Source organism: Malurus melanocephalus, unplaced genomic scaffold, assembly GCF_030028575.1.
Source record: "Malurus melanocephalus ecotype Western Australia unplaced genomic scaffold, MMel_1.1 scaffold_2, whole genome shotgun sequence".
In the NCBI taxonomy this organism is placed as follows: Eukaryota; Metazoa; Chordata; class Aves; order Passeriformes; family Maluridae; genus Malurus; species Malurus melanocephalus.
The window spans coordinates 2,495,785-2,517,307 of NW_026623234.1; the positions used below are offsets into that span (position 1 = coordinate 2,495,785).

Sequence of the window (21,523 nt, forward strand, 5' to 3'; positions counted from 1 at the left end):
TATTATCTTCAATAATGGAACAACTCTTTCTGGGCTAAGACAAATTTGATTATGTGCAACAAGAMGGAAACTTAGTCCAGTATGAAAATGCATGGAGTCAGATGTGAGGATCTTTTGGTGCAATTTTCTTAGTGCTAGAAGTCCAGTAAGGGTGTAGTTTCATGTGACAGCTGAGACAATTGCCCCTTTCTTTCCTCTTCAGTTTCTAGCTGAGAGTTTAGTGCTGTGTTCTTTGGTTATGTTTGGTTCTCATGGTAGCTTGCGTTATAGGCAGAGTGAGCTTGACAACCCAGTAAAAAGCTCTTCTGTGATCTAGTTCTATCTGGTTTAGGAAGTTGGAATGATTTACTCTGTGGTCAGAGGAGTACAAAAGAATATATCAGACTGTTTGTACTGTGCACCTCTAGAGTTTCAGTTCACTTCTAAGGACAATTGACCTGGAACTGCTCTGATAAGTAGCACTGTCAGTATCACCTCAATCAAAGTGTGGTGATTTTTTGCTCTTCCAGTGAATCCCATCTACTATAGGAGAAATATTTAAGTTGTGCTTTGGTCTGTGGATAACCAGGAAGAGTGGAGTTCTTATATTTTCTTGAGGAAAGAGTTGTTTTCTACTATTAACAGACATTTGCTATGGTTTTCATAAATATATTGGGAAGGATTTAGTTATTTCTAGATCCGAAAGAAAACAATTTTTTTCTTTGAAGTGCAGGATATCCTGTCTCTCCATATGTTACTCATCAGGATAGAAAGATCTAAAGTTGGTTTAATAAATCCAGGAACACCTTCATTTCAAGATTTTTTAGAGAATTGGTGATTGACCTCTGTGTTCAGAAGTTCTGGTTTGAGGACATTTGTCTCCAGGCATTGTGTGGGTTGCAAAGCACTGAGCTTCTTTTGGAAATGACTCCTACKCTGTACTTTGCCCTTCCTGCTCCTTTGCTGTCCATTAGGACCATACAGAAGGTTGGAAGGAGAGAATAGTGGCCTAGTTTTTCAAACTGATGGGATTCTCCAATTGTAAAACACAGGTCCTGAATCAGTATGTTTGGATTACTCAAATAACAAAATAATCAGATTATTTTAATAGCAAAATAATCACCAGGTTTCTGGTTGATGAAAATAAGTCACTTCAATTTGGTGCAAGATCCATAGTTTCTCATCTTTAAAGCAAAATAAAGWTCAATTATGTGCCTAAATGTGAATAAGAAAGCTGTCCAAATGAAAGAGGATGGAGTCTTTTCTTGAACATCTAACAAAACATGGAAACATCTGACAAAGTATATAAAATTGTTTGTGTACATCCCTCTATGAAACACCTCTTACCATGATTAACTTGACAGATATATCAGAATAAAACTGATGGCATTCTGCTTCTGGTCTGGTACAGAGAAGAAAATTGAGGAGGAGTCAGCTTTGCTTTGAGATAAGGAATCAATCCTGCCTCCTTATTGACTGTCATATACACATTTAGCATGCTCAAACATGTCTGTGTTCAAGTAAAATTTCTGCAGGTATCAGCCCCCTCCAAAGTGGGACTCTTTGGCACAGAGATGACATTAGAAGACTGTAGGTTGGAAAAGACTCTTAAGGTCACRGAATCCATCCATCAACCTAGCACTGCCAAGTCTGTCACTAAACCTGTCTCTAAGCACCACATCTACACATTTTTGAAGAACCTCCAGGGGTGGTGATTTTAACACTTCTCTGGGCAGCCTGTTCCAATGCTTGATGATCATTTCAGTGAAGGAATTCTTCCCAATATCCAATCTAAACTTCTGGTGTTACTTGAGGCCATTTTGCCTGATCCTGTTACTTGGGAGAAAAGACTGACCCCCTACCTCAATACAACCACCTTTATGTAGTTATAAAGATTAAAAGATCTCYCCTCAGCCTCCTTTTGTCCAGGCTAAACAACCCCAGCTAATTCAAGTTTTTCCAAAAGACTTGTGCTCCAGACCCTTCACCACCTCTATTGGCCTTCTTTGGATTCTCTCCAGCACCTCAGTGTCCTTCTTGTATTGAGGGGCCCAAAACTGGACACAGCACTCAAGGAGTGGCCTCACCAGTGCCAAGTACAGGGGGACAATCACTGCCCTGGTCCTSTTGGCCACGCTATTGCTGGCCAGGATGCCATTAGCCTTCTTGTCTACCTGGGCACTGCTGGCCCAGCTGCTGTTGACCTGCCTTCCTAGSTCCTTTTCCCTGGGCAGCTTTCCAGCCACTCTTCCCCCAGCCTGTAGCAYTGCACAGGGCTGTTGTGACTCAGGGGCTAGACCTAGCACTGGGTCTTGTTGACACCAGCAGACAGTTGGCCTCAGTACATCRATCCAGCCTGTCCAGATCCCTCTGCAGAGCCTTCCTATCCTCTGGCAGATCAACACTCCTACCCAGCTTGGTGTTGCCTGCATACTTGCTGAGGATGCACTTGATCCCCTCATTCAGGTAATTGATAAATACTTTAAACAGGACTGRCCCCAATACTGAGCCMTGGGGATCATCACTGGTGACCGGCCACCAGCTGAATGTAACTCCAGTCACCACCACTCTCTGGGCCCCGCCATCCAGCCAGATTTTGCCCAGCAAACAATACACCCATTCAGATCATGGGAAGACACTTTGTACAGGAGCATGCTGTAAAAAGCAGTGTCAAAGGTTTATTGAAGTTCAGGTAGACAACATCAAAAGCCTTCCCYTTATCCCCTGAGCAGGTCACACCGACATAAAAGATCAGGTTGGTCAAGCAGGACCTGTCATTCAGAAACCCCTGATGGTGGGGGCTGATCCCATGGTTATTCTGTGTGTATTGTGTGATGGCGCTCAGAATGATATGCTCCATGCCCTTCCCCATTCCAGAGGTCAGGCTGACAGGCCTGTGGCTCCCTGGACACTCCTTTCAACCATTCATGTAGGCGGGTGTAACATTTGCTAACTKCCAGTCAACTGGGATCTCCCTGCYTAAGCAGGACTGCTTGTAAATGATGGAAAGCGACTTGGCAAGCTTTTTCATCAGCTTTCTCAGTACCCAYGGGTGGATGCCATTAGGTCCCATGGATTTACGTAAGTCTCTAACCCATTCTTCCTAGCTTATGGGGGTTTCATTCTGTTCCCATCTCTGACTTCTGTCTCTGGGGGCTGGGTACCCTGAGAACAACTGGACTTGTTATCAAAGACTAAGGCAAAAAAAMCCTTAGGTACCTCTGTCTTTTTCTCATCCTTTTTCACTGTTTCYTTCTGCATCCAGTAAAAGGTGGAGATTCTCCTTAGCCTTTTGTTGCTAATGCATTTTGAAAAACATTCCTTGTTGTCTTTTATGGCAGTAGCCAAATAAGCTTCTAGGTAGGCTTTGGTCCTTCTAATTTTCTCCCTGTATAACCTCATGACATCCTTGTATTTCTTCCAAGTTGTCTGCCCCTTCTTCCAAAGATGAYACGCTCTTTCCTTCCCCTATTGAGTTGCAACCAAAGCTCTCTGTTCAGCCAGCTTGGTCTTCTTCACTGGTTCATCTTTCAGCATGTAGGCCTGCTCCTGAGCCTTTAGGATTTCCTTTCTAAAGCACATCCAGCCTTCCTGGACTCCTTTACCCCTCAGGACTGCCTCCCAAGGGACTCCATCAACCAGTCTCCTAATCAGGCCAGAGTCTGCMCTTCAGAGCTCCAAGGTGGCAGTTCTGCTGACATTCCCTCCTTACTTCTCCAAGAATCAAAAACTATCATTTTGTGATTGTGATGCCCATGACAGCTTCCAGCATCACCCACTGGTCCTTCCCTGCTGGCAAACCGTAGGACCAGTGGGATACCTTCCCTATTGGCTYCCTCACCAGCTGTGTCARGACRCTCCATCCACACATTCCAAGAACTTCCCACACTGCTTCCTGTGCTGTGTTGTATTTCCAGCAAACATCTGCTAAGTTGAAGTCCTTCCCAAGAGCAAAAGCTGATGATAGTGAGACTTCTCCCAGCTGTGTGCATTGGTCTAGATGCACTTCAATTGGGCTGTCAATCCTGCCATATTTTCAGGGAGAAGCTTAAATTCCTGTATGAAACTTAAAAGGCATTTTGGTTCTTCTTCTGTAAGAAATAAATTTTTCYTCAATACTTCTAAAATTCATAGTTTAGGAAAGTAGATATAAATTTATTTCATGATAGAATTATTTGTTTGTTTGAAGAAACTGAATCAGAGTAGTATTCTTCATTCTTTCTGGGCTTAGCTCTTCATGAAGTTGAAACCTACTACAATATCTAATGGTTATTTAAACCTTATTGAAGAGTAAATGTTTAAATTAACATGGCTGTATTTGCTTAGTTGATTAGAAAAATTGAGATACATATATCATATTGATTCTCTTTTGACTCTAGAGGCTTGTCAAGTTGAGATTCTTTTYCAGATATATACTCTCTGGCACTTAGATTGTGGTCCTGAGTAGCTTAAAAGCAGTGAAGAGGGCTGCTTATCCAAAATAGGCAGCAGGAATCCMAGCTTTGATTAGCAGACAAAATAACAACTTCCTTAATCAATTGCATTTCTCCTGTACCAGGAGGATGCTGGAACTTCCCTTGTTGAAGAAGAAAARAAGACTGTCAGAAAAAATTTTAAACAGGTCTAACATCTCTTCTAAGACATTTTGATAAGGAGAATAATAATTTGTCATTTGTTCCTTTGAATTATGATAATGTCTTGCATTTCTTAAGTAAAAAAAACAACTGTGACCAGTTCTTACTTTAAGATTTTACTTTACATAGGCATAAGGTGTGTTGCTTGCCATGAGCTTAGAGGCATTTTTGATTCACCGAGGTTCTCCTTCTKCAGGTTAAAATAACAATCTTAGTACATGGTATTGTCCTGGAATTGTATAGATGGTTCTGTTGCTCCCCCTGGATCCAATATGGAATTATATAGCAATGTCTGTGTAAATGTAGTTGCTTTGCCTGCTGTAATGCTTTATGGCATGTTTGGCCTGAGGACAAGCAGACTTTGAGAGCTTTCCAAGAACAAGTGGATTTCCAGGTCCTTRCTAGAGGAATGACTTCTGGCTCTGTTTCAGTGTCAGAAAACTGTCCTAAAATGTGTGGATAAGTCCTTAAAATCTGGCAAATATTGTAGAGATTGCAAAATTATTTTTTTCCAGTGTATCTTTTTGACTAAGTACAGAGCTGCAGATTCATGTAATACAGGAAAGGACCGGAAAATACAGAGRTATCTGAAACCAGATTTATGGGTACTGTGTTTGTATTTACAAAGTGAAAAAGTTGAAATATATTTAAAGATTTCTGTTCCATAGAATTGMTTGCAGGATTGCTTCTTGCACAAAAAGATGGCCAGAAGTAATTTCTGTAAGCTTAGAGGCAACGTTTAGGGGAGAGAGGGCAAAGACACTCTTAAGTGGGATCTGTACCTTGCCTTCAGGGCAAGGTTGCTTGCAAGCATTATATTCTTCTTCTCTTGTACTAAAGATTTAAGCATTGTAGTGCAAGTGTGACTTGYCCTCCATATTTCTGTGCGTCTCCATGTCTGAATTCAGTCAATAAACAAAAAGAAAGGGTGTGAGGGAAAAACTCAAACCTTGCTGCTGCCCTAAATGTTGCATCCTGTCTCCAGTCCTTCCACAGGGTAGAAATGTGTGTCCTCTCTTCTGATACTCATTTCCTGCTTTGTCTCCTGTGCCATACAGCTGCTTTCATTTCCTCTTACCATTGTTGTGACCAAGCCACTTTTCCTACTTTCTCAAGAAGTTTTTTCTGTCTGCAGTGCCAAAGTGTCTACAGGTCCTTCCGACCTCTCTTAGGTCCTTAAGGTTTCCATAGTTTTTTGTCTCAAGCAAAGTGCAAGCATTGTTACATTCTAGCACTGTGATTATGAAAACTCAAAATGCTTCTCCAGCTCAAACTACTGGAATGTTTGCATATATTTAAAAAAATGTAATTTTAGACTGAAATTTTCTTTTACATACCTTTCTCTAGAGTTTAAGCAGTATCTGAAATAGACATTTCACATCTATTTCCAGAAAAAGCCCAAACCAAAACAAACCACAGCCTAGAGGTAGGRATAAAGAGTATTCATTTTTTTAATTGTTTCTGTTATTGTTGTCTTTAATATACTAGAATGAGGGGAAGAAGAAACCTRTACATGTCTGCTTTAAAGGGAATTGCCCTGGGATATATCAATGTTTTTTCCTGAATATCAATTATTAATTGTAAAATGTCTTGCAGAGAGAGTTAAGCATGTGATGTTTATCCTTGTCTGTAATTTGCCAAAATTAATTTTTCTAGGGATCCTGCATTAGGGCTTGTTGTTCTACAGGTTCTGGTGCTGTAAGGGTTTGTCCTGAATTGATTGCTTCAAATTCCAAGTTTTCCTGTGTTGTGTGCTTTAGTTTTAAATCCATAGCTATGATTTCTGTCTTCCTCTGCATTCCCCAAGTCTGTAAAAGACAAGAAAATACACAAAATAAAGAAAAACAATTATCAGGGGAAAACAGAAATGTGACATAAATTTCAGGTCACTATTCTGAAGGTCACAATTGAGAACTTTAATTACAAAATTAAAGCTAGCAAAAGAAAATACCTCACAGTATAAGGTAAAGAAAACACTCCAGGTACCACCTCTTATAGTTCTATGAAAAATAAGGTAAGCATGTCAGCATTGGGGAGCAGGTATAAGAGGGAGAGAAGATGAAGTTTCTAGGAAACTGTCTTAATTCAAAGATTTAACTTACACACGGACATATKTTTTCCTTATGGTAATGTAGTAGTCCGCTGGCTTAGTGCTGCACAAGTACTCTCCTTGAAGACAGGGTGAGTAGATACTGTGTGCCTTTGGAAAAATCCACAGATACTAACTGAATTTGTCTGTCACTCTGTAAATAGCACTACAGTAGACTGAGATATTTGAAATTCTTTTGAGGTTTTTTATGTAAAAAAAAATAAATACATACAGATTCTGAAAAGAATACTTGTGATATACCTCAGCGTAATGGTTTGAAGGCTGTCAGCTTGCATATTCCCTATTGGCAATAGGTTAAAGAGAAATTTTTTTAGTCAGAGGTGGGTGTTTTAGGGCACTGTCAGGAGGTGGTCTCATGGCCAGTCTGTTTCATTTTTCTCTTTTAGGTAATGCCTGTGCAAGCCTTTGCAGCATCATCACTGAGGCAGCAGACACAGCTRCAGAGGGTCAGGCACTGGGCTAGCAGCCTCATGGTGCTGCATTAGCTGACAGCTGTGCGCTAAGCAAGTAAAACTCAGATAGCATCGTGCAGCTGTTCTGCCCTAGAGAAGCAGATCATTGTCTGCAGAACTGTGGGTTGCTCACATCACAGAATTCCAATACCCACAACCCCATCAAGATACTCACAGCACAATCCTGCGTCCTCTCTCAGGCAAACAGATGGAAGAGGCAATGTATCAGGAGATGAGAGGAAAATAAAACAAATTTGTAGGCCACTGCCTTAAACTTTGTGAACTTTATTCATGTGCCATAAGAGGGTCTTAAGACTGATAATTCAGCTTCTTCCAAGTTCTTCTTGGATGTGCTGTCAGGAGCAGTTAACTGGCAGAGCAGGACCTAGTTGCAGTGTACTTTGGGGTGGTTTGGGTTTTTTTTTTTGCTTTTTGGATTTGAACAAGTGTTACAACCTGTTTCCTCGTCGATAAGCTCTCAAATTGCAGAGCTACTGTCTGCCATTTGGTGTCAGTTGTCCTTGTGAATGAGCCAGATATTGAGTATATCACAGATTGAATTCATTCATCAGTTGCGTGGTGGCATATTGAAAGCAATTGCAAGGCATTTTAAAAAAAGGGAAATATACGCTATCCTGCCAAGGAGTTCCAAGAACRTACTGACCTGTATGTGAAATACTGTCTCCTTTCCTTCTCAGAGGGGAATGCTGTTGTATCAGTCATTAAGGTTTTGCTTTMTTAGTTGTCATTTGCAAAATTGTTTTGGAGATGCCAGCTGCCTAAGRTAATAGCCACACATGATCTTTGACAACTGATACGTGCAGTCACGTGCATTCATTTCACTACTTGTTGGTTGAAGTAAAAGCAAGAGAGACRCCTAGACTATTCAGACAAATAAGTGTGTGGCAGTCAAAGCAGAACTGTTTGGCATGACCAAAGGAGCCKGCAAGAAAGTTGGAGACTATTTGCAAGGGCATGTAGTGACAGGACAATTGTAACTGCTTTGTGAATTCTGGGGCAGTAGATTCTGTATGAAGTGAATGTTACATATCAGGAAGAACAGATAAGCATACATATTTGAGGAGACCCATAAACAATTTGAAAGAAAATGTACCTGTATGTTTCTTGTCTGTCTTTTTATAAGCTTCACTGMTTAGAATTAATTAGAATAACAAATTTGTTCATTTCAGTGCAAAGTTTCATGTCCTTTTTCAAGAAAAATAATTCCCTAACTTTTAAAATAAATTTTATATAATTTACTTCTGTCATTTGTCTTTACTATAAAAAAAAAAGATACATCTAACTGCTGTTTCATTTTTCTCTTTCTAAGAGTACTTAGGCAGAGAAAGCATCTTCCTATAAGCCACAAGGCCGTGTGACTTGGTGTCTCATCCACTGACAGAGAGCTGGGAGTCCTGGGGATTCTTGAGTCAGATGCAAGTTCGTAATTCATTCCCTTTGAGCTTTCACAGAATTAATTGAAGTAGAAGCTRCTTTGACTTACAAGCCAGGACTTCATTTACAAGCCAGAGAAGTACATCAACAATGTGTTGATGTACCTCAAAATTTTTTYCCCAGAAATATTTTGAGGAAGGGGAGCAGGGAAAAAAAGCTCTATAGTAAAATCTATTTTTAGAATTAAATTTACTTACCTGATTTTTAAAAATTCATCTGCATCTAGACCTCATTTATTTTCTCTCGAGTAAATGCATAAGACAGAGCACCACCAACTTTGGTATTTCCAGGRTAAAGACAACTGTCTTCACCTCCCAGTTTCTCCACCTGGGAACTTCTACAAAAGTTCATATAAATAGAAATGGKTTTCAGTTCATTTAATCTGAATTGTAGACAGCCCAAAAACTTCATATATTTTGATGATAAATTCAGTATTCTGAATGTGTCAGACTTGTGTATCCACAGTGCATAACAGTCAAAGAGATTGGCAGAGGAAGAAWCTGCAGTTTTGGCAGCTAGGTAAGGGGCTTTTTGTACCCAGTGAGGCATGGGGAGACAGTTTGGATTTCAGCACACAGAAAACATTCTGACCACATGCTTGCATGTTTCACGATCAACAATGAAACAATGAAATATTGACAGGTAGTTACTGTATTTTGATGCATGTAACCTAGAGGTTATAAGTTTAGAAACAAAACTGCAATTCAGCAGCACTGTAAGAATCTGGATATGCACAGATAATACAAGGGGAAGTTTATTCTAGGATCTGTCTCCTTCAGAGCTTCACAGTGTCTGATTTCCCCATAGCCTGCATCCTTTCCCATAGCTTGCTTTCACCATGCCTGTAGTCCCTCAGCTTTAGGTTTGTATATGCTGTCTGAGTGCAGAATGTATAAAATRAAAGACAGTATTATTATTATTAGAACTGGGCTTTCTAGGGAAAGAAAACATGACACAGGATTTCTCCTTTTGTGGTGTATTTTTGGGGTCTTTATTTGCCCTAGGATATGATATAATTCTGTAAACTTAGAAATAAAAACAAAAAAAAAACTTTTCAGCATTTGTACTCTGCAATCTCTGAGAAGCATAGATAAYGACACATTCTGCAACATCATCTAGGGCTTCAGAAGTGTAAAACTGAGATCYAATGTGTAGTATGTAGAAGTTTTTTAATGTTCGTATTGTCTGATGAGCACTGCATTTAAATGTGTAGTTACAGTCCATAGAGCTTGGAATTTCAGACATTGTTTCTGTTATCCTTTGAATAGAAACAGTAAAAGAATGGATCTGGAAGCCAGCAGGAATTTGACATCTGAGCAAAAAATAAGTGTGTTTAGCTCCATTATTTTTCTTCCTTTGTGAGAAATTACTAGGATGGCTTTAGGTTTTTTTTCTAATTTTAAGGGAACACTTTTTACTCATTTCTGTGCAGTAGTGAAATACCATCTTTTTYCACTCTTTATGATTTGTTCACAAGTGAAATTTGTAAGTCTTAATTTCACTGGCTTGAAGCCTTCACCTAAATAATGCTAAACCAAATCTGTACACTAGTGTTTTGTCACTGAAGTTGCCACCATTATTTCAGAAGTATGACACTCAAAGGCACTGAGTCTTGGCTGACGTATTTTCAGATGGTCACTATTCTGGTATTGATTCTTCATTTCCAGCAAATTGTGTCTGTAATGTTGCAGTTTTGTCCTAATGGAACAAAAAGATAGGACTTTGATTTTGAGGAGCAGAGAGATGGGGAAAAGGGTGGGCATAGGATCAAATCATAATGGTGTAGTGATTTTCTTCAGTAAACTAATCAATCTCAGTAACATTTTCAAAACTCATTTTCTAGAGTACATTGTCTTTTATCGAACCTGCAGTGAGTATGGCAGCTGAGGCATTTTACTGGCTGCGGGAAAAAGCTACAGATTAGTGAAAGACCAGAAGGAATGAGTTCTGTGTGGTCTTGCTGGATAGGGCCAGAATTTACCAGTGTTAGTGTATAGATTCATGTCATCTAATCACACCCTATGATCTGCTGTTCTAGTTTTATAAATCTGACCGTTTTTCTCTGCAGTCACATTGTAGAGAAATGCATGAAGTGGGATTTGGCTCAGTTTAGCATTTGAATATGATGGGTTTTACTCAACATGGGCATTTTTCAAGTGGGAAGCCTGTAATTCATATCTAAAGGTAGAACAATTTGATTTACTGAAAGCTGAAAAATTGGCCTGTGCTTCCTAATGGATATTTGCATGTTCTTAACAGCATTGCTTAGCAGATAGCTTACACCTTTTGCTTTAGAGAATAAGCTTTCTAGCATTTATCACATAGTAAGAGCATGCATAAAGTAGTTACTGTTGAATATCTGATGTGTGAGAAATTCATGTCYTCTCTTACTTTGCAGTGGTATGCATGTACTACAAGGCCTAGCCCCTTTTAATTAACTTCACTGTTGGCAAAAGATAAGAAATATTCTCTTTTCTAAAATTATTTTTTCAGAGGTTGGAAACATTATTTATGAAAACAATTGACATACTGTAACCGTGCAAGCTTAAATAAAATTATATACTGGCCAGTCAGAATAATTGCAAATGCATATTGCAGTCATTGACAGAGGAGAAAGACATGATCACAGCTGCCCCAGCATGCAGTCCTTGATTCTCTGAGAAGTTGTTTTGTGGTTATAATGACCATGTATAAAGGTTTCTGGACTCATGTTAATTAATCATTCCTTCTGGAGTGCTCCAACACACCCAACTGCCTCTACAGCACTCACTTCCCACAATCAAATGTTTCTGCACTTCGCAGTGCATCCATTTTTATCCAGATTATCTCCCCATAAGTTTGGGTATTGGAGATTTAACAGGAAGCCTGTATTACATATATAAACACATCTTACAGTTCCTTGATCAACATGTTATGTTCATTTTAATGATGAAACAGCTGAGGTATTCTGATCAGTGTTCTCAAAGATTATAAAACAGTTTTCAGTRAATCACTGAGGTTTCCCCTTTCTTTGTCATTTATAGGCTCTGTATATCTGGATTTATAGATGCATGATAGACAAAGTACTGTTTCCAGAACAATGTATGTTCTGCTTCTATAAAAGGAATCAGTTTTGATCAGTTCTGTGGTTGTTAAGGAATAATCAGGTCTTAGTTTTAATTTTTTTGGCCGATTTGGAGAAAATTTGTAGTTGGCATTCTTTGCAATGAGTGTCAATAATAGAGCACAAGGTAAAGAGAGTGGAATCAGCTATTACAAATGTTGTGGTGAAGGAGCCTCTTGACTTCACACGTTAGTATTGATGATATAGAAAGTGTATGTCTGAACCTCAAGGCCTTGGTCTGCCATTTTGGGAGACAAGGAGTTAGCTGGGGATGGAAAGACTGGAGTTTGTATTCTTTCTGCTCTGTTACCCATTGCTATCTTCATGGATCTGACACTCTGTTTATCTGACAGTGCACTCAGTACTGCTTCGCCAGGGAAAATTGCACAAAACAAGCCTAGTGCATCAGCATTTTCATTGTGTATTAAGCTGAGCCTCCCTTCACATGGTCACATCCCCTTTTTAATCTGGGATTCCATGTCCCTTTCCCAGTCCAGCCTGTTTCTGTGGTGTCTATTGCTGGTCTCCCTGAGCTGCTGTTTCTGTGGTTTGAGTGTTTTTTGTGTGGCTGAGTGTTAAGACCTGCAGGACTTTTGGAAGTGGCGTTGTTTGGGGGTTAGGCAATACACTGATTTAGTGTTAGTAGTTTGTCATAGACTGAGGTGATGGCTGCGTTCAAGTTGGATTTCCTCCCAGAGATGATGGTGGACCATTGCTCCTTGAATGCAAGCCCTGTGTAAGTATTTACTCTTCATGTCTAAGTTATGACTAAAATGATAGCTGGAATTGCTGTCTCAAGCCTCTCCTGTCTGATGGGGCAAAGTGGGACAGGAAGGAGAACTAGGCGAGAGTGCACTTGGTTTTCTTGAAGAAATTCTAGTGGTTATGAAAAATTGCTGTTGGTTTCTAGATGGGGGAAAGTGGTCTGATAATTGTGGCAATTAGAACTAAGGAGGAGTGAAGCCGCTTGACAATGCTACAGATGCTGATACTATAAAATGGATTGTTTAAATATTTCCCCACAGTAGTGGGGAGAACMGTTTCTGTTCTTCCCTGTTAATGACTCCAGACTAAACCTTTTAATTAGGAGTAAAATATTCCTTAAATACTGTTGAGATCATGTTAAGAGTTGCCCAGTTAACAGGAGCCATGTTGTGTTCTTGAAGCTAYGCATGGAAGGCAGGGCTGAAAATTATTATTGGAGAGGGTAAACAATTTCCAAGTGTTCTTAACTGAAATGAAAAGAGGTAGTTTACCTCTGTGTAAAAGATACTGTTTCCCTTGTCTATTTGGAGAGGTGCTGACCCTTTCTGARCGGACAGGTGGAGAGGAGTGAAAGGATTTATAATGATTCCCTTCTAGTAAGAAACGTTGTTGGTTTTGAAGTCTGTTCATACAGCTGTAAAACTATGAGCTTTCCCTGGCATCAGTCTTTTCCTTAGATCTGAACAACAGTGTATTGGTGGGAAAAAATAACTAAACGTTACCAGGCTTGGATTTTTTTTTTTAATTCTCTCTGGGGGAAATATGATTTCAGGTGGACAGTGAGAAAAATACTGTTTATTATCATGTGCATTTAATAAGCCATTCAAACTATCTTCAAGGGAAAAGAGCAGAGATGAAGAGACCTGACTACCCTGGAAGAAGACCACCTATATTCTTCAACAAAGAGTTTGGGTGTGGGGGGAATCATTGTATAGTTGCTGTTCCACTCCCCATGTCCTTTCTAGATTAGGCAGGGATTGGTCAGCAATTTTAAGCAGCTAATCACTATAGCTACAGTAGGATGTCGTTACAGTCGGACTTCCGCAGGGATAGGTCCTCTGGTGCACCAGGGTGGGAGTGGAGTACTGATAACAAAACCTCACATTGCACCTAACAAATGATGAGGAGTTGATACAGAGAGCAGTGTGTGACTGTCAGCTGGCTGGGTGGAGCATAACACAGCTTTTATTASTAGTGTGTAAGCTGTTTGTATGGCTAGATGGAATGCCTTGAAACCTAGTGAGGATTCCCATACTCAAAACTTCTGTGTTGTAGTCTAAGAAGTGACTTTTTTTCTGTGTTAGYATCCTGCCATTAGTGAACCTGATTCAGTCTGTGACTAATTCGATTGTCCAATCCCAGATTGTTCATGTACAATCTAAGCCTATTTTTTTGCCAATTATTATTGAAGGCTCCCTAGTTTCACAAAGAGGTATTGCCTTGTAAACCTCTAAAGTCCTTTATCATTGGATCAGTTGATTGTGTTTCTCTGTTTCAAGGTGGATCTTCACCTTGGGAAATAGTTACACTTAGTCTAATTTTAAAACATTCTAATAACATTATCCTCTCATTTTCGGTGCCAGCTGATAACTTTGGTAGTTTGTAGGCAGACTGAGTTTAGCCTYCTTTCAGTTCGGGTTTCTTTTTCTGTAAAATTTTACTTGGTTGAACTAGTGATACTTTTCAGTTATCTCAGCAGATTTATATCCTGAATCCCAGATGTTGACTACATTATGGGACAAAGTTCTAAACWGCTGTGTAGAGTGTGTTTGGTTTCCAAGTACACAGATTGCCGATGAATGTGAATRTACTCTGGTATGCAGTACTGTGAATGTGCAAGATTTTCTCTTTATATGTATATTTTAATCATACACATTTATATATGTGTAGAATTTTTTTTTTTTTATCAATTTTGCTCTAAGCATGCTTTTGTTTAGAGTGCATAGGAAGGTATAAACCAGAAATTCCTTCTTTTTTTTCATAGCTCAAAGAAAATGAATGGCACACTGGATCACCCAGACCAACCTGATCTAGATGCTATCAAAATGTTTGTGGGTCAAGTCCCACGGAGCTGGTGTGAGAAGGATCTAAGAGAACTTTTTGAACAGTATGGTGCTGTCTATGAAATCAATGTCTTGCGGGACAGGAGCCAAAATCCTCCTCAAAGCAAAGGTGAGAACTTCAGTACTTCTCTTGTGAGACTTGGGGTTTCAACCGCTTTCACAGCTGTAGTCTTAGCTGTGTACCTATTCAAAGGTGTGTGTAGGAACTCTGTGTGACCAGGTGTCCATGCAAGCCCAGGCTTTATAAGGTCTTTAGGTATATTTATGTAATTATACTTGAATTGTGATCCAGTTATTAGCTGAGCTGAGGAAAATCATAATTTCTTTTTTTAGAGCTCAGCAGTGATGGAGATGCTTGAGGAGTATRGGTTATGATTGCAAAGAAGAGCATCACATTACCACTGTGTTGCCCCAGAGCATCACTGTGGTGCTGTGATGTGATCAAAATGTTGCTGGATGGGACAYAGTTTCAGATAAAATATTGAATTGACACCTTTGTCATTCATGTAAATCAAATACTTGTAAACATTAAATCCTTACTAAATTTTGTGCCTGGATTTGCAATTCTGTTGTATGCATTATTTCCTGTGAAGCTACGTAGAGTTTTGGTACTAGGAAATAATTGATGTATCAGATGTATCTAAATATTTCTTTTAATGGTGAACTAGTGATGTTGGGTCAGTTCTGAACATGTTATTTTATTACTCTTAGAAACCTCTTTTAAACTGTCACAATCAGTAGCACCTACCTGTTTCAGTGCCTAACCTCTTCTACTTACCATACATTTCGCATGGGAAATGGAAGTGGGACTTGCAATTCCTGTACACTACTCCAGGATTCAGTGTTCTTTCCTAGCTAGCATTTTGTTTTAATTGCAGGGTGCTGTTTTGTTACATTTTATACCCGTAAAGCTGCACTAGAAGCACAGAATGCTCTTCACAACATGAAGATCCTCCCAGGGGTAAGAGCAGAGTCTTGCTTTCTTCACAACTCTGTCTTGTTTCTCTGAGCCCCAGCACCACTGAAGTACAAATACGTTACGTTGCCCTAAAATAATGCTGTAAAAACTGTTTAAAAGATCAGTGTCATGAGATATATATAATGACAGATCTTAAGGGAATTTTTGAGTATTTAAAAGAATAATATGGTAGTGAAGTGGGTGGGCATGGCTCTTATAATACTCTGAGGAAGAATCATAGCATATAATTGGGAATGTCTTTCTTCTTGGAATTTTTGTAGTGTTGCATGCGCACCCCTCTAGAGGCAATTTAGGCTACAATTTCTTTCTTTCACAATTCTTATGGGATGTATTTCATATAGTATGAAGTTAATGTGCCTGGGATTATATAATCTTTTTACATTTTAGATGCACCATCCTATCCAGATGAAACCAGCCGACAGTGAAAAGAGTAATGGTAAGCTTTATTAAAATCCCCATTTGATGTCATCATTTGTGATAGTCAGAAAGTTTGAGGATTTCTCTTTTGTTTAATAGCTTCTGATTAAGTCCTTGAATTGGAGGACTGATTTTTTTAAAAGAAAGAAAGTGAAAAGAGAAAGGTGTGTTTTCAATACAGTAGGTAGTGTGAGTGATGTCTCTGAAATTCCATGACTCAGAGTATCTCCCCCTGCTGCTGCTTGTGGTAGAACCATGTTGTCAGTTAGGGAAACATCCAGTAAATTCTTCTTTGTACTAAGGTGGTTTAAATCTGTGTTGRGGACATGGACAGTGGGATTGAGTGCATCCTCACCAAGCTTATAGATGATGTCAAGCTGAGTGCTGTGGTTGATACCCTAGAGGGAAAGGAAGACATCCAGAGGATGGAGAGGTGGGCCTGTGCTGACCTCATGCAGTTCAACAAGGCCAAGTGCAAAGTCCTGCAACTGTGGATACAGGCTGGGTGAAGAGTGGATTGAAAGCAGCCCTGAGGAGAAGGACTTGGGGGTGTTGGTGGCTGAAAAACTGAATATAAACAGGCAGTGTGCACTTGTAGCCCAGAAAGCCAGTCATATCCTGGGTTGCATCAAAAGGAGGAGTAACAGGTTGAGGGAGTGATTCTCCCTCTCTGCTGYACTGCATCCAGCTCTGGGGCCCCCGGCAGAAGACATGGACCTACTCAAACATGTCCAGGAAAGGGCCATCAAGATAATCAGAGGGCTGGAACACCTCCCCTATGAGTACAGCCTAAGAGAGTTGGGGTTGTTGAGCCTGGAGAAGAGAAGGCTCCAGGGAGACYCTCTAGCAGCCTTCCAGTGCCTGAAGGGGGCCTACCAGGAAGATTTGGAGAGATTGTTTATCCAGGAGTGTAGTGATAGCACAAGGAATAACAGTAATTAATAACAATTAAACTGAAAGAGATTCCGATTAGATCTTGTGGAGAAATTCTTTACTATGAGGATGGTGAGACACTGGAACAGGTTACYCAGAGGAACTGTGGATGCCTCATCCTTGGAAATGTTCAAGACCTGTCTGGATGGGGTTTTGAGCTGCCTAGTCTAATGAAAGGAGCTAAGTGATCTTTAAGGTCCTTACCAAACCAAACTGTTCTATGATTCTAGAAATCTAAAAATGCTTTTTCAAGTATTTGGCCAATTTGAAGCAAGGCCTGTTGCAGGTAGGGTGGGAGTCAAAAATAAACCTTGTAGCATGCAAAAGAGGTTGAGAATACTGCACATTGGCCATTTCAGACAGATTAAGAATTTAGCATCCACATGCATTTCCTTGTGAATTTATATGCATACATATGTGCACGTTCAAATACGTATGTATCTATATTGCTGCAACATAAGCAGAAAAAGTGTGAAAAGTAGTTTCAGCCTTTCTAGGCTTGGCTGAATTTTATTWTCTTCATTTGCAGTATTTATCATGGAGAAGATAATCCTGGTTTCAGAAAGCTTACATCTTAATATAGTTGAAAACACGAGATGGAATATATGGGTAACATATAGTAGAAGTAATTCCATCTGCAGGTTCCTCCATGGGTATATAGGACATGTTCCTGCGTAAATATATCTAGAAAGGAGTAATTCTTTTGAAGTATTGTTGGGAGGAGAACAGAATARGTTCTCTAAACTAAAACGGATCTTGCATTACATGCAAACAGATGTACAAACATTCTGGGGAAATAATGGAAAGAGAAAGAAGTATTTAATAGAATTTTAGAACAGTAGTTCTGAGACTATTGTTTAACTCTGATTTTTTTGTAAGTATAATATATAAATAAAAGGTGAAGGTGACAAAAATATATAAGTCATTGACAAAAATAAATAAGTCATTAGTTACGAAAGTATTTGAACTTGCCACTAATAAGAGGAATTCTGGATCTCTGCAACTAAAATGGGCTGCTAAAAGGATTTGAAAATAGCTTTCTGCTCTAAGACCAGAAAGTGAATTAAGGTTTAATGGCCTGTTAAAGTCATGTCTGCTGAAGTAGTTTGGAGTTTTCCTTTCCAGCACCATAGAAGACWTTACAAATAAGTTGGTTTCCCCTCACAGTAGGACTAAATAGGAGAAGACTTTATTGAAGCTTCAAAATGTGCTAGAGCCTTTATCATACTATATTTTATATTGTGATGAATGTTGTATATCTAAACTGATTTATATATTCAACTGGTGTTCTAAATMATTTGTTTCATTCTTTGAAAAAAGTGTTTCACATGTGATTAGCATCCTTAAATAGGTAAATTGAGAGTATGACATTTTGCTCTAAATTCAAATTTATCCCACTCCGTCAAGTGACCTTTAACTGACATTAGTAACAACTAACTGAAAAGTTAGAGAAATGTCCTTCTGAACCATTTATTTTAAAACAGTCTGCRCACTGAAAAGTATTCTTCAACTCTAATATGTCTAGTAGCATGAGCCAAGATACAGTACCACACAGTTCATGGTTTGATTTGAGGTGTTATTTTTGTGGTTTTGGTGCAGATCAGAATGGGCGTATCTCTAACAGAAGTAAAAGTGTTCTGTTTTAGCAACTGCTGTTGCTTCCAATGTTGGGAGAGGAGTGTGAGGAAATGGGCATATCTAAATTTAAGTGATTGGCATGGGGCTAGAAATAAGCTTTCTGCACTTCGCGTGCTTGCTTATGTGCAGTTAGGTATGTTGGTGGTCTAAAGATAGAATAGGCAGAGGAAAGATGATAAAAGTAGTCCAGTAAACCACATTCAAGCCTTCTCTCACCTGAACTAAAATACTGGGAAGTAGTGACTCTGACATACATTTTTCTTTTGTTTTTGCACCCCTGTTGTTCACAGATTTCACAAGCTAAAAACAGCAAGTTATAAAATCATAAAACAGRCATCCATCAGGTTCCTTGAAGTATCTCATATACATCCTCTTAAATGGAGGACACAGTCCGTTACTGGGAATCTGGTTTTGACAAGCCCATATCCTAAATACAAGGGAAATAACGCAGTTAGTGGAGACTTGGCAAAATAAGATCTAATAAGCACATATTTGCTGATAATACTCTTTATCTTTTGATTCCTTAGCAGTAGAAGATAGGAAATTGTTTATTGGAATGATATCCAAGAAGTGCAATGAAAATGATATTCGAGTGATGTTCTCCCCCTTTGGGCAGATTGAAGAATGCAGGATATTACGGGGCCCAGATGGYCTGAGCCGAGGTAAGCAAAGAAAGAAGCCTTTTTGTCAGTTTGAGGATGCTGGATGCTGCCTTTTGCAACTCAACCTGTCGTTTGAGCTTTTTCTTTGATTCCCACCTACCCCCCTCCCTGCCCAGTAAGCATTTTCATTCCTGTATTCATCCCAATAATTGTGGGAGTAGTGAACAACTTGTTTCCTTCTTGTTCTTTCCCCAGGTTGTGCATTTGTGACTTTTACAACAAGAGCCATGGCACAAACAGCAATCAAAGCAATGCACCAAGCACAAACCATGGAGGTAAAACAAGTTAGTGGGTGTCAGGAGCAGATGTAATTTGTCAGGTTGTCACTGCAAAGTTTAAGAGACTAGAGAGCAGAGAGAAGGATAAGTGCAGTGTTTCTTCACAAATACTGCTCCTGGACCTTTGTGTTTGTTCCACTCTATTTTTGGAGTTTGAGACAGAAACTTCATCTGCAGAGAAAATACCAAAATACAAAATAGAATTAAAGGCAAGCAAGATTTTGAGCCTTTCATAAAATGTGCTGTTTGAATTATATATATATATATATATATCTTTATGCATGCGTAGAGGAGGAGGGGAATGCTTCCAATGACTGGGTCTTAATGCAGTATTTTTGTGACTGCTGGGGATAGCAAGTATGTAATTGTTTTAATTGCTGTTTGCAGGGTTGCTCTTCTCCCATTGTTGTAAAATTTGCAGACACGCAGAAGGACAAAGAGCAGAAACGAATTGCTCAGCAACTTCAGCAACAGATGCAACAAATCAGTGCTGCCTCAATATGGGGAAACCTGGCTGGTCTCAACACCCTTGGACCCCAGTACTTAGCAGTGAGTTTCTGATTTGGGTTCTTTTCATCTCTTCAGGAATTGCAGTGTTTGTCTTGCAGTGTAATCATTTTTAGAAGGCTCCTGGTAGATAGGAGCTGGGTTCTTAATCCCCATTTTGTGGACCAGAAGGCAGAAATTGTGTTGTGTACTCTCATCTAGCTTTATGCATTTAAGGGAGGATTTCAACCCCAGTCAACAATAGCCCTAATTACTGAAAACTTGGGTTTTTCTCTGGCATCCGGAAGAATGTGCTCTGTGTTTATATGCTACTGCCTCAACATTTACCATTTAAATGCCCTTTTCATCTATCTGATGAGAAAGTTCTTGTATTCCTTTACCATTTTCCTTTAGTTCTGTCATCCTCTTCCAGTGAAATCTGGAACAGGACTTGGTACTGTCCAAATAGAAAAGGTGATCAGATTGGAAGCAGAGTAAATAAACCCAAATAACAAAAACCAACCAACCAAATAAAAACAAACCCTAAAGAAAATAGGGAGAAACTACTCTCTTTAGCAAAAAAGATATAACAAAAGGTGGACTGCAGTTTCAGTTGATTTTTCCATTGGGTCCCTAAAGGATGAACTTTTCAAAAATTTTGTCTCATTTGGGTTGCGAGAAAAACTCTAAGAACTGTAGTCACACAATATAAAGTCTGAGAAAAGGAAAACTTCACCTCATTCTTGGTATGGTGTATAGTTGAAATGGGGAAATTCTTTACTACTTTTTTAGTTTTGGTAGATTGGATTTTTTTTTAACAACAGCTATTTAATGGAAAAAGGAWTTGGATAACTCTAAATAGTTTCTGAGCTGAGGCTTGAAATGTCTCTCACATCTACTGTGCATAAGGAAAATAGAGGAGGTGGTGGGTTCCTTCTCATGGTGGCTTTTTGGTTTGGGTATGGCATTGCTGTTCGKTCCATGCTAGCAGTGTCAGCTATAAAGTCTGTTTTGGGGTAGCATATCCTTAGGAGTGGCAATCCTGCCTTAGGTGCTTTGAATAGGAATTCGCTCTCTTTACTGATTCTACTGGTTTTGTGCTATAATTTTGCCTCAGCATTGATGATATTGAGTGAGGAAAGCATTGTGCTGTTGCTTTGGCTGCAATGTGATGCATGGRCTATGTGGAGTTTCACTGGTGGTGCTCTGGCTGTAGCGTTCAGGGGAATTCTTTGTACGCTTTGCTGTGATGTGGTGCATGGGCAGCAGGAATTAATTTGTGACGGCGCTCTGGCTGTGGTGTGATGCAGTTTCTCCCAGAAGCAGAGCCAGCCCTCACTCTCACTCTTGTTTTGTTTTTTGGTGTAATGTCTAGCTTTATTTGCAGCTCCTTCAGCAGACAGCAGCTGCTTCTTCTGGGAACCTGAACACACTGAGCAGCCTCCACCCAATGGGAGGTGAGTTTTTTTCCATCAGAAGACAAATTCAGTGCCAAACAAAAGAGGACAAGAGTAGAGAAGGTAGCTAAAAAGCTGTAAGCTTTTTTATCTCATTTGGAATAAGTAGTCC

The 21,523-nt window shown here is 39.5% G+C and overlaps 1 protein-coding gene across 9 annotated transcripts in view; it reads left to right on the forward strand.

Annotated features, from left to right (window-relative positions):
* Window positions 1–21,523, forward strand: part of CELF1 (CUGBP Elav-like family member 1) — a 59,319-nt gene that overhangs the window by 16,788 nt on the left and 21,008 nt on the right. For 3 of the 9 annotated variants that reach the window (XM_057364582.1, XM_057364547.1, XM_057364540.1), the window contains exons 3-9: window positions 14,483–14,670; window positions 15,440–15,522; window positions 15,928–15,976; window positions 19,056–19,190; window positions 19,386–19,465; window positions 19,856–20,017; window positions 21,330–21,411. In XM_057364582.1, the coding sequence (XP_057220565.1) occupies window positions 14,493–14,670; window positions 15,440–15,522; window positions 15,928–15,976; window positions 19,056–19,190; window positions 19,386–19,465; window positions 19,856–20,017; window positions 21,330–21,411 (769 nt within the window). In that variant the 5' untranslated portion in view covers window positions 14,483–14,492. The remainder of the gene's footprint in view (window positions 1–14,482; window positions 14,671–15,439; window positions 15,523–15,927; window positions 15,977–19,055; window positions 19,191–19,385; window positions 19,466–19,855; window positions 20,018–21,329; window positions 21,412–21,523) is intronic. The other 6 variants (XM_057364592.1, XM_057364600.1, XM_057364609.1 and 3 more) reach the window with 3 other exon arrangements.